This window comes from Puma concolor, chromosome E3, assembly GCF_028749965.1.
Source record: "Puma concolor isolate L17-30 chromosome E3, mPumCon1.1.hap2, whole genome shotgun sequence".
In the NCBI taxonomy this organism is placed as follows: Eukaryota; Metazoa; Chordata; class Mammalia; order Carnivora; family Felidae; genus Puma; species Puma concolor.
Window position 1 is genome coordinate 1311340 of NC_141682.1, and position 15277 is coordinate 1326616.

General features: G+C 53.6%; 1 protein-coding gene and 1 long non-coding RNA gene across 2 annotated transcripts in view; one reads left to right on the plus strand and one right to left on the minus strand.

The window, feature by feature from the left end:
* Positions 1-4475: 4475 nt before the first annotated feature.
* ZFAND2A (zinc finger AN1-type containing 2A) lies at positions 4476-13616 on the minus strand. Its single transcript, XM_086692770.1, is given in 7 exon segments — positions 4476-5216; positions 5570-5662; positions 6717-6810; positions 6813-6864; positions 10305-10434; positions 12264-12391; positions 13542-13616. Coding segments are annotated over 7 exon segments (591 nt in total). The 3' UTR covers positions 4476-5197.
* Positions 13617-13953: 337 nt separating this feature from the next.
* Positions 13954-15277, plus strand: part of LOC147572841 (uncharacterized) — a 77663-nt gene continuing 76339 nt past the window's right edge. Inside the window, exon 1 of the long non-coding RNA XR_015245598.1 lies at positions 13954-14117. This is a non-coding gene — a long non-coding RNA (uncharacterized LOC147572841). The remainder of the gene's footprint in view (positions 14118-15277) is intronic.

The window sequence follows — 15277 nt, forward strand, 5'->3', positions numbered from 1 at the left end:
ACGTGGATCAAATGATTATATTTTCCATTTTGAGGGTAAGATATTCATAATTTTTAAAAGTAATCTCTATGTCCAACTTGGGGCTCAAACTCACCACTCTAAGATCAAGAGTCCCACACCCTACTGACTGAGCCGGCCAGATGCCCCCGATGTTTGTAATTTTAAAATTCCCCCAACGTTTCCTCAGCGACCCACAGCCTCATAGATTCCTTTTACATTTGCCAGGCGGGAGCCTGATACCTGTCTCGTAACTAAGCCATGTAATAACGCAGCTACAGAAGTAACAATTTCAAAACCGGGGAGGGAGCACAGCAATTTTGCTGTGTGCTGTATTTCTATTACTGCAAAATCATTCTTGGACTAAGAGGTGGTTTTGCTACATAACGGCTCTGGTATTCTTTACCCTGATGGAATTTATACTTTTTTTTTTTAAGTTTATTTATTTGTGGGGCAGGGAGGCGAGAATCCCAAGCAGGTTCCACGCTGTCAGCACAGAGCCCGACACTGGGCTCTATCCTACAAACTGTGAGGTCATGACCTGAGTCAAAATCAACAGTCAGACACTCAACCCACTGATCCACCAGGTGCTCCCGGAGTTTATACGTTTAGAAGCTAACATGTATTTAAACGTGCTTCACTACTCTTTGGACACCCGTAGCACATCACACCGGCGAGGGGTATCAATGGTGGGGGAGGCCGTGTGGGATGGCATGGAAATGGCGTATGCTTTCTGCTCAATTTGGTGGTGAACTTGAATCTGCTCTAAAAAATAAGTGCATCAATTAAAAAAAGTCAAATCACAGGGGCACCTGGGTGGCTCAGTCGGTTGGGTGTCCGACTTCGGCTCAGGTCACGTTCTCACAGTCCATGGTTCGAGCCCCGTGTCAGGCTCTATGCTGATAGTTCAGAGCCTGGGGCTTGCTTCTGATTCTGTGTCTCCCTCTCTCTGGCCCTCCCCGCTCAGGCTCTGTCTCTCTCTCTCTCTCTCAAAAATAAACAAACACTAAAGAAAAAAAATTTTTAAAAAGTCAAATCACAAATGATCCTTCCCCAGGCTTATAGTTCAAATAAATAACCATAAGGAGACCTGGCGATTCTGCCACGTCACCAGCCATTTCGGCAGGAACGTGAACCACACGGATCAAGCCCAACTCCCGCAAGACACTCCTGAGCGCCCCCCCCCCCCGCCCCAACTAGCCTCTGGCCTGAGATGCAATAAAACTGCTTTCCTAATTGGCACAATTTTTCCTAATTTAGCAAAAATTACGGGGATTCCGTTTTCTCCACTTGTTCCTCCTACAAACTCCACCTTGACCCTTGGATGGCTCATCCCGTCCACGTACGAAGCTTACCGCAGGCTCCCTGCACACACACACCACCACGGCGGGTTCCAGGCTCTGGAACAAGTTTGAGGACCCCTGCTTTGGCCAAACCGTGCAAGGCTCACTGCCCTCTGTTAGATGGGGGTGTATGACGGCGGGGGTGGGTGGGAGGGGACGTGGCCCCACAGACCAGAGTCGGCCTGCCGCCAGGGCTCTGTGGTGGGCAGCGCGGGGACCAGCCTGCGGTGGGAGAGGGACGTCACGAACGCCCAGCCAGAGGACAGCCACGATTTCACGTCTTGGCACCGTGTCTGCGCCAACACCTGGGGGCTCAACAGAGAGATCCTGACTTTGTCCCTGGCACCCCAGGAGCTTTCCACCTGGCACTACGGAAACAGCAGCCCTTCTGACTGCTCTCGTTCTCCAGGGAACGTTCCCTGAAAGCAGGAAGGGAGACACGTCTCACCGCGCCAGGGCGGAGGCAAAGCAAAGCCATCCACACACGTCAGTTTACTCTGGTTCGGAATATCTCCGGAATGTAAAATTAACCCACTGCTCTGCCTGTCGGCATAGGGTTTTGTTTTCGTTTTTTACAAACCACTTTAAAAGGCTGTTTTTGTAGCATTTATCGCAAGAAAGTCTTAGCTAGGGATGCATTCTGAGAACAGGGGTGGAGGTAATAATGCTACAAACGTGGGTGTGGGCAGAGCGCCCCCTAACGTCCTAATGAGACGGAGGAAGGAAGACCCGCTCGGGCAAAGCAATTAAAAGCAAACTGCAAGCCGCCTCTTCACACATTTAGTGAACAGCACAGCCGGACACTCTCCTCCTCCCTGCACCTTCCGCGTGACCCACCGCGATCACGAGTCTGTGTATCATCGCAGGAAAACACAGCAAATCCACACCCACCGGGGTCTCTCCAACACTTCCAGGTAAGGAAAGTGAGCCCCGTCCTACCCCTGACAGACGAACACGGGGCACAAAACTCAGTGTTACGTTTTTCTCAAAACTGCACGCAAACTTTGAGCGCTAAAAAAATTTACTACGCTAATATCAACCTCGGTGTTTTCCACGAAAACCTGTACACTTGCGGCTTCTCCAATCCTTGGCACACAGTCACATTCGAATTCTTCCCCCGTCGTGAGGGCACCTACACGAATGAACTCCCTTAGCTTAAATTCTTCACATGGACGGTTCTCAGAAGATGAGCAACCTTGCTAATTCAAGACGTTCTTTTAGAGTAAAGGGACACCGTGTCTTCATCGGGTTAGGAAAACACTAAACCAAAGGCAGGTACTGAGGGCATGGAAAACTCATGACGCTGGGATGACATTTTAGACAACTCAGCACCTTCTACCAAAAGGACCTCCTCTTTGGCGCAGCGACACTAACACCAGGAAACCCCTCGCAGGCCGCCCAGAGCTGGCAGGTACCGGCCAGACCGTGCAGCTGCTGGAGAACGCGTGCTGGGCTCCCAGGAGGAGGCAGGTGGTGCAGAGGCAGGTTGGGACCTTGGTATCTGTGGACAACACAGCTGCCTGATGCAAGGGACACTGAGCAGGGAGTCAGCGCCCAGGAGCGTGACAAGGAGCCGGGACGCCTCTGCCCTCCCAACCTTTCACACCCTTGGAGCTATCTGAATATCTACTAACAGGACCGGAGGGAAGATCCCAGCCATCCCAACCCCGCCCCCACCCTGGGTTCCAGCTCCCGCCCTAGCAGTGGTCCAGAAGCTGATGAGCGGCCTTCTGACATAGCCTCAGGCCAAAAATAGACCTAGGCTCGTCACAGGCCTAGGTCATTCCCTCCTCCATCTAATGAGGAAGGCATTTTATCATCTCACACCATCACAAGAACAGGGAGTGCAGGACAGTAAGAATTTTGAGAGAGAGGGGTGCCTGGGTGGCTCAGTCCGTTAAGCATCCGCTTTCGGCTCAGGTCATGATCTCACGGCTCGTGGGTTCGAGCCCCACATCAGGCTCTGTGCTGACAGCTCAGAGCCTGGAGACTGCTTCGGATTCTGTGTCTCCCTCTCTCTCTGCCCCTCCCCTGCTCACGCTGTTTCTCGAAAATGATTTAAAAAAAAAAAAAGAATTTTGAGAGAGAGAACACTCCTAACTTCTGTTACAGACACGCTGCACGACGAAGCGGGCGCGGCAGGCATGAGGTCTCGTTCCTGTGTAATCGCGACTGCTCTTTCATTGCTGTCGGTCGCCTCTCGCTGAGCCTAACTCATGGCTCAAGCTCTATCGCAGGTACGTGTGTACAAGACAGAACAGTCAACGCACACGGTCCGGCACAGACCGCGGTCTCGGGCACCCACAGGGGCAAACCCTGTGCTGAGGGGGGCCACCGTCCCGTCCCAAGTCAAACCCAAAGACGGAGGCACCAGCAGACTCCTAGGCTGACCGTCCTTCCGGCTTAAATGTGGGTGTTTATCCTTCAGTTCGGTTAAGAACAGCACCGTCTAACAGAAACGTAAGGCAAGCCACCTACCTGTTTCTAAACTTTCTAGTAGCCACAGTTAAAAGAAAAACGGATAAAATTAACTTTATCGCTTTACCTAATCCATCATATCCAAAATATTTCAACACGTGAATAATTTTTTTAACAATGACGTATTTTATGGTTTGTCTTCAAAGCTCAAGTGTGTTTCAGATTCTCAATCTGGACATTAAGTTTTCATGAGAAAGGCCTGACCTGTATTTAAAATCCAGAACTAAAAAAAATAAATAAATGAAAAAATAAATAAAATCCAGAACTGAAAAACCAGATTCACATACCAAAGTTCCTAACGTACTGAAGGATTTTTCTAAAAAGTAAATCAAGTTAACAGTCTTTAAGTTAGATAAAACTAAGAATCCAACCTCCAGCTGGGCTTGCTGCATTTCACGTGCTCCAGGCCATCTGTGGCCAGCGACTGCATATCGGACGGCAGGGGTACAGGACAAGTGATTGATCCAAGTGGGGTCCTCAGACCCACAGCATCACCATCAGCTGGGAACGTGCTGGAAGTGCAAATCTCAAGGCCCACTCAGACCCCTAGAACCAGAAACTCCAGGGGCGGGGCCTGGCACAAGCCCTCTAGGCGACTCTGAGCACGCCCAAGTGAGAACCACTGGTCCAGAACAAACGCCACCAAGACAACTCGCAGAAGTTTTGATCACCTATTTGCGGAATGGAAACTGAACGGGAGCCCTTCCCCCCATCGTGTGTTGAAGCCGTGAGTAATTGCTTGGATTTTGTTAATCCAGGAAAAAGGGGTGCGCAGGTGGACGACCAGTGGGTTAAGATCAGGACCCGGCTACAGGGACGTTTTGCTTCACTGGTTCCCAGCGCCCAGGGTCACCGGGCACAGGGCTCTCTCCTGGAATGAGGCCATCAGTATGAGCCCAGCATTTATAGTCCGTATGGCCACAAGGCTGCTCTCTCAGAGTGGGGGCCGCCTTTGAACACGGGCCCTTAGCCAAGTAGGCCCAAGGCCTCCCCCTTCTTCTGGGCTCCAGGGGCGGTCACCATGGAAGCCACTGATAAAGACAGAGTGCCATCAGCTGTGCGGGTATGTAAGGGACAGAGGCCTCCACAGTGCCGGGTTCTTGCGGGACTCAGGCCGGGTAATACGCAGACCCTTTGCTCTCCACGTCACTTCATTTGGGGGCAGGACGGAGGAAGCAGGGGCTGACGCAGTTTAGCCAAGCTCAGAATATCGATACCCTTCTGTTTGTTTTGCCAAAATCTGCACATTTTACTGGAAAAGTTTTAATGACATTCCAGACTGTTTGCCACGAGAAGCGTTAAGGCACTACAGCACAAACACGGTCTGTAAAGTTAAAATACGCAACACAAGCTAATGTCTCCATGTGGACGGAGTCACATCATCTCTTTACTTTCCATCTGAAAGAGAACAAAACAACAACTTATTTTTTTAGGTCCATCTTGACTAACCCGGAGCAGCTGATCATATTAAAGATCTGTATTTCAGAAACAACTATAAAACGCCAACCGTGTGATCCGCTCTGTGCTGGAATAAATTGCACTGATAACCCGGAGCTCAAGAAAGCTCCAATCCAGACTCTCGATCACCCTGCCTAGTCTAAGCCATGTGCCAGGAGTACATAACTCGGAGTACAGAATTTGAACCGCTCAGTTAGTACCTGTACTGCACCGACTTTTCCGTGCTCACCCGACAAGAACCGCCACACCCAGGACAAGGCAAGTGAATCTGTGCACGCCGCTCGGACCAGTACCTGAGTCTCTGAGCTAGCCAACTGGAAGACGACGTATTCAGGGCTCCCGACGGCCTGGATGGCTCGGAATCAGAGGCTCTGGCAGCTGCACACCTACACAGAAAGGTTGGACCAGCAGTCACGACCCCTCCGTCGGCTTACCCGGAGAGCCACGTGCTCGGTTAGGGAGCCAGGACACTCACCCGTCAACCAGGCTCGGGCACAGACAATGCGAGAAATAAGCAGAAACTAAAAGACGGTTACCCTTCCGCTTTCCTTCAACAGCAGGTTTAGGGGGATGTTTCTACTGACTTGAGGAAGGTGCTCTTGGTTACACTACTAGCAAGTGGGTTGAATCGTGTCCCCACAGAAAGATAAGCCGACGCGTCTTAAACGGGACCTCAGAACGTGATGTTTGGAAGTAAGGTCATCGGAGATGTAATCAGCGGAGATGCGCTCAGAGTGGAAAACGGTGGGGTCCTAATCCAACATGACTGTGTCCTCATCAAAAGAAGACGCCCCGGGGCGCCTGGGTGGCTCAGTCCGTTGAGCGTCTGACTTCGGCTCACGTCATGATCTCGTGGTCCGTGAGTTCGAGCCCCGCGTCGGGCTGTGTGATGACAGCTCGGATCCTGGATCCTGCTTCAGATTCTGTGTCTCCCTCTCTCTCTGCCCCTCCCGCGCTCATGCTCTGTCTCTCTCTGTCAAAAATAAACAAATATTTAAAAAAAATTTTAGAAAAAAAAAAAAGATGACGCCTGGACAGCGACACATAAGGAAAACCCGTGTGACAGACAGAGAGGTTGGGGAGAGGCAGCCTGCAAACCACCCACAGTGGGGGGGAGCGGCCCGGAGTGGCATCTCCCCAGAACCTCGGGGAGGAACCCGCCACACCCCCATCTTGGCCTCCAGCCTCCAGAGCAGGGAGACGATGAACTTCTGTGGCGTAAGCAGCCCAGGCTGTGGTACTTTGCTCTGGCGGCCACAAGAAAACAACACAACTAGAATCCAACTTTAATTTAGATTATATTGATCCAAGTCTCTACAACAAATATTTCACATCAACAACTTAGTTCAGTGCAACGCTCAAAGGTACCCTATCCCCACCGTGAGGGTTCCGGGTCCGTGTACGCGGGCCAGCACGTCCCAGCTCAGCCGCTCTGCTCACCCGGCTACACTGACGGCAAGGTTCCCGCGTGGGCAGCTGTGATCCAGAGGGTGTCTACGCTGAATACGGAAACTGCCGCGGCCCTGGTCCAAATCACCTGCAGCATCTCCTTCCTGCACCCCTCTTTTGAGCGCCGGCATATAAAAATCTGAGAAAGCAAGGGCTGCTTTAACGTTTCTTTTTTTTTATTTTTTTTATTGTTTTAAGTAATCTTTCCACCCAACATGGGCTTGAACTCATAACCCTGCTGTCAAGAGTCACATGTCCCACCAACGGAACCAACTGGGCATTTCAATTGCTTCCATAAGCAATTATTTAACAAACACCCAATAAGACTGCCAGCATTTAAACTAGAATCAGTTCTTAGCTACAAGAAATAAAAACGCCAAGACTTTACACAAACATCTTACTGTCAGGCAAACGCAGATACTAACTAAACGGTTTTAGCAAGTAATAGAAAGCAGTGTGTTAAGTTGGTCTTCACACGAGGCACCTGGACGTGTCCTCAGCAAAAACCCTTCAGACCTAGGAGAGTTCGGAGTGGGGACTGGGGACGGAGGGAAGGAGGCCAAGCCCATGGCATGGCGCACAGTCCCACCGAGGGGAGCTGACTCGGGAGGCTCTGGGGACATTCCAGGGAGCTGAAGATCTATAGCCCCTATTCCCATCGGTTACTGAAGGGTTTTTTGTTTTCTTTTTTTTTTTTTTTAATTTTTTTTTTTCAACGTTTATTTTATTTTTTGGGACAGAGAGAGACAGAGCATGAATGGGGGAGGGGCAGAGAGAGAGGGAGACACAGAATCGGAAACAGGCTCCAGGCTCTGAGCCATCAGCCCAGAGCCTGACGCGGGGCTCGAACTCACGGACCGTGAGATCGTGACCTGGCTGAAGTCGGACGCTTAACCGACTGCGCCACCCAGGCGCCCCTTTGTTTTCTTTTAACGGGAGGGAGTGGTATACACTCCCAGGCACTGCTGGCGCTGTGAGCTAAGGGTGGCAGCCAAGAGATGCTCACTTAGTGGCCTAAGGGCAGCCTTCCGCCAAGGACGGGCAGCTGTGGACTGCCTCAAGTCACCTGAGCATGCGCACCCAGTGCAGGGAGCAGAGGGCCTGCTTCAGGGGAGCAAAGGAGGGCATGCCCTCCCTGGGGTGGGCTTGGGTCATGAATCTGCGGTGAGCCAAGAAAGAGGAGGGCCTTGTCAGTGCAGGGGGGAAGCAGAGCGAGGGGAGCTGTGGTCTTGTATAGACGCAGGGAGGTTTTAGTAGAGCTCCCAGAGGGCCTGAAGGGAAAAGCACACCACCATATGGCCAGAGCAGCGGGGACAAATCGGGGTTGTGGGGAGACTGGGGTCGGCTGGTCAAGAAAGGGTTTTGTGTGCTGGGCTGTTCTCTCGTGCTGGAGGCCGACAGCAGCAAGTAAGGGGTTAATAGGCTTTCTGCTTACTTCCTGCAATCACTGCGTGTGGAGCATAAGCAGGGCGTCTCCGAAACACAACCCGAGTAACCTGGGAGGGCCTTCGGGAAGGGCGGAAGGGCGAGCTGCGGAGCTGGCCCAGACCAGCCCCGGGAAGGCCCGAGAGGCTCTGAGAAAGTGCGGTCCAAGAGGAAAGGGCACGTAGACACACGTGTTCTACTGAAGGCAAGGTCAGTTTGAGTCTCCTTGAAACGACAGGAAACAGATTTTTTGGAAAGGGATAAATCCACAAGATCGAGAGAAAAAAGAGTTACGAGATTTTAGAGAAAAAAGCACCCGACAACAATGAACTTGGCAAAGTGAGAAAGCCAAATCGTGAGCTGGTGGGGAAAGTCAAGAAGCACCCCTCTTCATTAAACAAAACCCTCAAAGGCTCAGACATCAGCAGTGCCGGCAGGTGAGGGTGACGTGGGACCACAATGGGAGAAGGCGAGAATCAGACCTCCACCCAACGCTGGCACAAGACGGATGCTCCGCAGAGGGTCTCACAGAGGCTCTGGCCTGGGGAGCAACGGGCAGGAGGACCCCCACAAACATGGGAGGGGCACGCAGAAGGCAGCAAGGAGCTTGTGCTCCACGAAGGGGAGAGGCGAGTGCTCTGTCCACCTGGCTCCATGATTCTGGAAGCCAGAGTGTGCTCTCCCCAGGCAGGGAACAGAACAGAACCCTACCTTCTCCAAGGACCCTGATCAGCCTAAGAGAAAGACCCCGAAGTCCTAGGGCTCCAGGGTTTCCCGAGAAAGTGGGCCGGGCAGATGCCCCAGAGCAAAGGCCAGAGTTCACACTGCACCAACTGTGCGAGTGGGCAGCCAGCAGATTGGGCACGGAGGACATTTACTGTGACGCACAGAAAATACCCTGGACACAGATTTCACAGGGAAAGAAAACTTCAGGGGGAAAAAAAGGAGACCGATCCAGAAAGTGCAGCACCTAAGGAACAGAAGGCTAGAGAATATCAAAGAATCCAAACTCCAGTCGGAAGCGCTGGAATTTCCGCTTTGGAAGGGCCCACTGCCTGCCTAGTGTGACAGATGAAGAGGGATCTACACCAGGAACACTGGATGGGAAGCTTCCACACTCTGGGACGAGGGGGAGATCCTTCAACCGCCAGAAGCAAAACTGGCCCCACAAAGGACCGCAGTAGAACAACTACGCAGAATTGTCTACGGCAACAGCGTTAAGTGAGGAAATGAACAGGGTAAGTGCCCAAATGAAGAATTCAGAGCCTGGCTGCTACCTCATGCCGCTAAGCCAGAGGAAACCAAGAATGAAGATCCGGCGAGGTACACGGCCTCCATTTGTGTATCTTCCACAGTCCTTCTCGGGGAGCAGCGGGGGCATGGGCCTCCCCACACATCAGGGAAAAACTAAGAAAAAAAACACGACACAGAAAGTAGGGAAACTTGGATCTAGCCTTAAGAGAAACACGGACAGAATCGCTCAGCTGTGTCCTCAGAGAGACGAGCCCCGGAAGGCCTGTGCAGGGACCCCACTCGTCTCCAGGGCGGGGCGGGGGCGGGGGCGGGCAGCCAGACAGGTGGCAGCGTAGCAATGGGGCCGGTAGCCCATGCTCAGCCTACACCGTGCCGAACCAGCTAACGATGCCCACGACTACAAGGGAATAAGACAAACCCGAGACACGGCAGCGCACACACCTGGAGAAAAGGACGGACCCCAAGCGACCAAGACTGGTGAGGAGAATGGGGCCTGCTATTTTCACTGGCATGATTTACTCCAAGTGAACAAACGTACAACTCTCACGAAGAACGCTGCAAGGTCAAATTGTATATATCCTTTTACGTTTCACTAGGAGCAGCTAATAAAAGCGCACCTTAACCAAACGGTTCTAGAAACCACATTAGCTCTTCGCTTTGGGAGAAAAAGTATGAAATTCCTATAGAAGCAGCAGATCCTAGCAGAGACTCTAATATTTAGAAAATACGTTCCCGTATCTGTAAAAGCCCATGCCGTCCACTACTCGGGGAAAGCACTGACGTCACTAAGGTTTCATCTGTAAGCCGACGATTAGGACTACGGATCATAGTTAGATAATGGACCTTTCCCCCCTACGGAAAGAAATCCCCATTCACAGAGTGGACAGAATTTGTCCTCACCTTCTCTTTCTTCCGAGGATGACAGCTACACTCTCAATCAATGTGCTCACCAACCACCACATCTGGGATCTCTCCCTTTTTTACCGGTACTGGTTTGTTACAAAGTGGGCACACTGGGGCCCGAACGTCCCAAAAATAATGATATAAAATCATATTCCAGATTCAGACAAAACTCACAAAAGGAAAAGGTATAGTGCATTGAAAATCAAATAGAGGACAAGCATGGATGTTCCGACTGTTCATTAGAAGACGGCGTTGTTACCACTGAGGATGAATAGTAAGGCTTCTCTACAGATTCAGGACAGAAAGTGGAATCCAGTAGAATTTACACCTAACAGACTGTTAACCAGCTGTGGACACGACCCTGAGACGGTGAAAGGCAGCCAAAGAAAAGCTGGTGAAACGGATCTGGTCTCAGGGCAGCAGGGCCGTTCATCCAGCACCGCCCTGGCAGGTGGGGAGCCAGCCCGGACACCTCCGGAACAGAGAGAACGGAAGAGAACACTACCGTGAACAGCCTCCGGCTCCCTTCAACTGCCAACAGCCCGCCTGATCCTTTTGTGGCTTTCAGCCGCAGGGAGATGCACGCGGCTGACTGGAGAGCCCACAGCTAGGCTGAGCTCTCAGGTTCATTAACAGCCACCCAAGCAGACGGCGGGGGAGGGGCTCTATAGGGAAGAACCAAGCGCCCAGCAGATGCGCACCCAGCAGTTAAAAACCTCAGAGCCAGGGCAGGAGCTAAGGAAACTAAGCTCAGCAAGAAAACGGATGGACGTGACAACTGACATCCAAACGTGTCATCACAGAGTGAGGAGGCCTGCCGTCTGGGTCAAGCCGCAGGGTCGCCAGGAACACTCCCTCAGTTGACAACTCTGTGCCAAATAAGGCATTACTACTGATGTCTAGCCAGACTCTCCCTATCTAGGGACGTGGGGAGGTCAAGCCAACAAATGAACTGCATAGTTTGGCCTAGTCATCGGGGCCTGGTAAATAGAAGTCACCCTCCCCCGCCCCCCCAATGACCTAGAAAACACTGGAAGGTCAGACCCCAGCCAACACTAATGAAAGCATGTAATAATGCTCATAAGTCATTCACCTTTCTAACTGCCACCTCAAGGAAGCAACACTCGGGCTATAGAGTTCACTAAAATAACCTCTGAATCGGGCACCTGAGCAGCTCAAGCGGGGGCACCTGATGGGTTCGAGCTCCACACCGGGCTCTGCACTGAGAGCGTAGAGCATGCTTGGGATTGTCTCTCTCTCTCTCTCTCTCTCTCTCTCTCTCTCTCTCTGCGCCCTTCCCCTGCTCATGCTCTCTCAAAATAAATAAACTTAAAAAAAAACCTAAACCTCAGAACCACCAAAAACAAAACGAATACAGGTCAAGAGCCACCTGCAAAGCCAATAACAAGGTGTCACTCCTTCGGACTCATGCACGTGGGTCTTCTTAGAGTCCTCGTCTTCCTGTTTCTACAATATACTATTTGCCACTAAACAGCGGCCGTGAAGTCACCCAAATAAACTAGCATTTTTAATGGCTTCCAGATTAGGTTCTTTGTCAGATATTAAACATTTCTGGTGCTTCACAAAGACACCACTATGTTCTTCCTTAGCATGATGAATCAAAGGAACGGAATATTTTCTCACGCGAAATAAACTTTCAAGGTTTGGATACAACAATTTGACTTCAAGAGCCCCTGAAAATAAAATCTGTTGCTTTAGAGCTGTGCCATCCAGACATTCTTGTGATGGTGGAAACATGCCATATCTGCACCACCCATGGCCATACGTGGTGGCCGAACACCTGGAACATGGCCAGTCTGATGGCGAAACCAGATTTTAAGTCTTACTTCATCCGAATGAGATTATTAGTTCTATGTGGCAAATGGCTACTATTTGGACAGCATAGCTTTAGACAACAAAAGCTAGAATCTTTGAAATAAAATACGATCGATTACCTTCTCGAACGCAAATGGACATTTATGTGCAGCACAAGTAAAATGGTCTTTATGGAAATCTTGTTTACACGCATCGCATTGTAACGGAAGAAAATCTAAAAACAAACACCAAAAAGACAATGAAGTGTTCTAGAGATTAGGATGAAAAAATTATAGATTACGTTAAACAGGTATTTACGTACGGTCAGTTCTTTATGCCTATCAAATACATCTTTGAAGTACCACAGGTGAGAAAAAAATTGGGGACCATGACTTTCACAATGACAGCGGTTCTGAAGAACCTAACCTGTGAAGCTGTCTTTTCAAAAGAACCCCATCCCATGTAGTCCCACAAATATTTAAGCAGCACACCTGTATCCACCTGGCCTTGGCCCTGGTTCCTGGCATTCAGAAGAGGCTACGTAGCAACGGTGACCAGAACCTGGACCTCAGGCCAGCCTCCCGACACTGAAGAGCTAATTAGAAAAACGGCCAGGGGCGCCTAGTGGCTCAGTCGGTTGAGTGTGGCCAGATTTTCAGTCACCAGCGTTCCTTAACTTCCAGTTGATGAAAATGAACAGACTTGCTCTGTAGGAAGCCTTCGGTGTGCAAGTGACCCCTGGCCCCTGCAGGGGACTAAAGCGTCACAAATTCTTGCCGAGACACGAGGCGTTTCGATACAAGCACTGGCTCATTCAGAATCACCCGTCGTGAGAGCGATGGCTTCTTGGTCCTTCAAATCCCTACTCGAGAAAGCTCCCCCCGAATTCAGGTGTGCATTAAACCACTTGGACTCGCAGCGACCCGCGTTTCCCATATTCAATTCCCACAACTGCCCGCAACGAGTTGGGGCACAGTTTCATCCGCTGAGTATACTTGTTGACGTAAGCCAAGTGTCGCCGGGTGCTAAGTCCCAATAGCTCGCGCCGCTACCCCGGAGAGACTCAGCGCTGCCCCTGCTGAGCCCCTCAACTCCCTCCCGCGGAGAGCTGACTCAGGACCGGCTCCCCGACGACAGCAACCCGGGGGTGATGAGGGAGGAGGACAAGCCGTTCACCCCCGGTGGAAAACGGGCCGACAAGCGAAGCTACCGCCCCGGAGGGGAAACTTCGGTCCGCACCACGCCTCCCGAGGCCCCTTGCACGCCCCGGCCCCCGCAGAAGCCGGGTCCCCCAGGGGCTTTTCCGCACCTCCCTGCCGGGGCGGGGCCGCCGCGCGGTGCCTGGCCCGCGCGGGCCCGTCCCCTTCCCCACGCCCCCGGGGCGGGAACGCGGCAGCCCCTGCCCCGGCGCGGGCCCACTCCCGGCAGCTCGGCGGCACGGGAAACCCTTCCCCGGGGGATGCCCCCGGCCCGGCGCCGCACCTGGCTCTCCATCGGGACCCGGGCGGCCGCGGAGGCGACCGGAAGGCGGCGCAGACGGGAAGCCGGCTCCCCCCTTCCGACAGTCAGCCGCGGGGGACGAGACCAAAGGGGAGGGTGAGGAAAAGGGGCTCCGGGGCGCGGCAGGGAGCCGACCGGCCCGCGGGAGAGCGAGGCGTCTCGCGGCGCCAGCGCCCCCGCCATTCATCCGCCGCCGCGGCTTCGGAGAGCGCCCGGCGCGCCCCGATGACGTCAGCGGCCGGCCCCTCCCGCCCCCGTCGGCCCGCCCACTCCTCGCTCCTCCTCCCTCTTCTGGAACAGTCCTCCCGCTTCCCCCGCCCGCTCGGTCGCCGAGAGCCGGCTGCGCGCAGGCGCACTGGGCCGGCCGCGCGGCGCGGCGCGGGAAAGCTGTGTCGGGGCGGCCGAGGCCGCGGTGCCGGGGCTGAGTGGAGGCCGGCGTCGCGCGGGGCCGCGCACGGAGGGCCCGAGTCCGCGCCGCAGAGGGGCCGCCGCGAGGTACGGAGCCGGCTCGGCCGGGGCGGGGGCTTCCCCAGCGGGAGAGAAGGGCCCGGCCCCGGGGAGACGACGCCCGGCGCGGCCTCGGGGGCTCCGCCGGTGCCGCCGCGTCCGCGCGCTTGTGGCCTGTCCTGCCCCCTCACCGTGTCCGCGTGCTTGTCCCCCGGCCCGGTCCCCTCACCGCGCCCCCGCACTTGTCTCCTTACTTGTCCCCTCAACGTGTCGCCTTTTCCTCACCCCTTTCCTCTCCCTGTATCACTTTGTTCCGCTGCCACATCCCCTGACTTGTCCCCTTACCGGATCCCCTTTGCACGTCCCGGTACTTGTCCCCTTCTTGCATCCCCGGGTCCCCGGCCGTGTCACCTCCCTGGGCCTCTCACCATGTCATCTTACTTGTCCCGCCTCGCCATGGCCCCGTACTCCGTCGCCTCCCTTGCTCAGCTCCCCCCCTCCCCCCCGCAAACGAGCCGCGGTTGGTGTTCTCTCTGGGAGCGCGTGGTTCTGTGAGGTCCCAGCACACTGGCTCCGCGGGTGCTGTCGCGCCGCGGGGTTCACCGCCCCGGGGCCTGTGGTCACAGCCAGCCGTCGGTCCCTAACCTTGTTTTACGTGTGTTTCTGTTTGAAGACAACTTGCGTTGACGTGTCGTTGGTTCGTTCGCGTTGAGGTCACGGCCCGTCGCGCCGTGACTCGTGCCCGAAGCCGGGCCCGTTCGCCGCTGATCTCCGTGCGGTGCGTCGCGGCCTCCTGTGCTTAGGAAACTGGACGGCGCGCGGGCTCCCGCCTGGGGCCGCTTTAGACGGCAAGATTCCCGCCAGAGAGCACAAAAATGGGACGACCGTGACCCTGGATAGGCTGCGGAACGGACACTTAACTGTATCAGAGGGGAAACACGAAAGAAGGCGGGTGTCGTCCTGTGTGACCTTGGCAGGGAAGTGCGTTCCTCGTTCCTCGGGCAGCTCGAGTTGTTCGCCATCTGCACACGTTTGTGAACAGCTGCTCCAGTCCTGCAAGCGTTGCTTTTGCAGTTGCAAATAAACGTCTCACATGGGCACCTTCGCACGCCCATGATCCACACACGAGAGCCTCGGGTGTGTGTGTATCTGTACGTGCACATACCCATTTTTTTAGTCTTTTTCTGAGCCATTTGCGAGTATGCCGA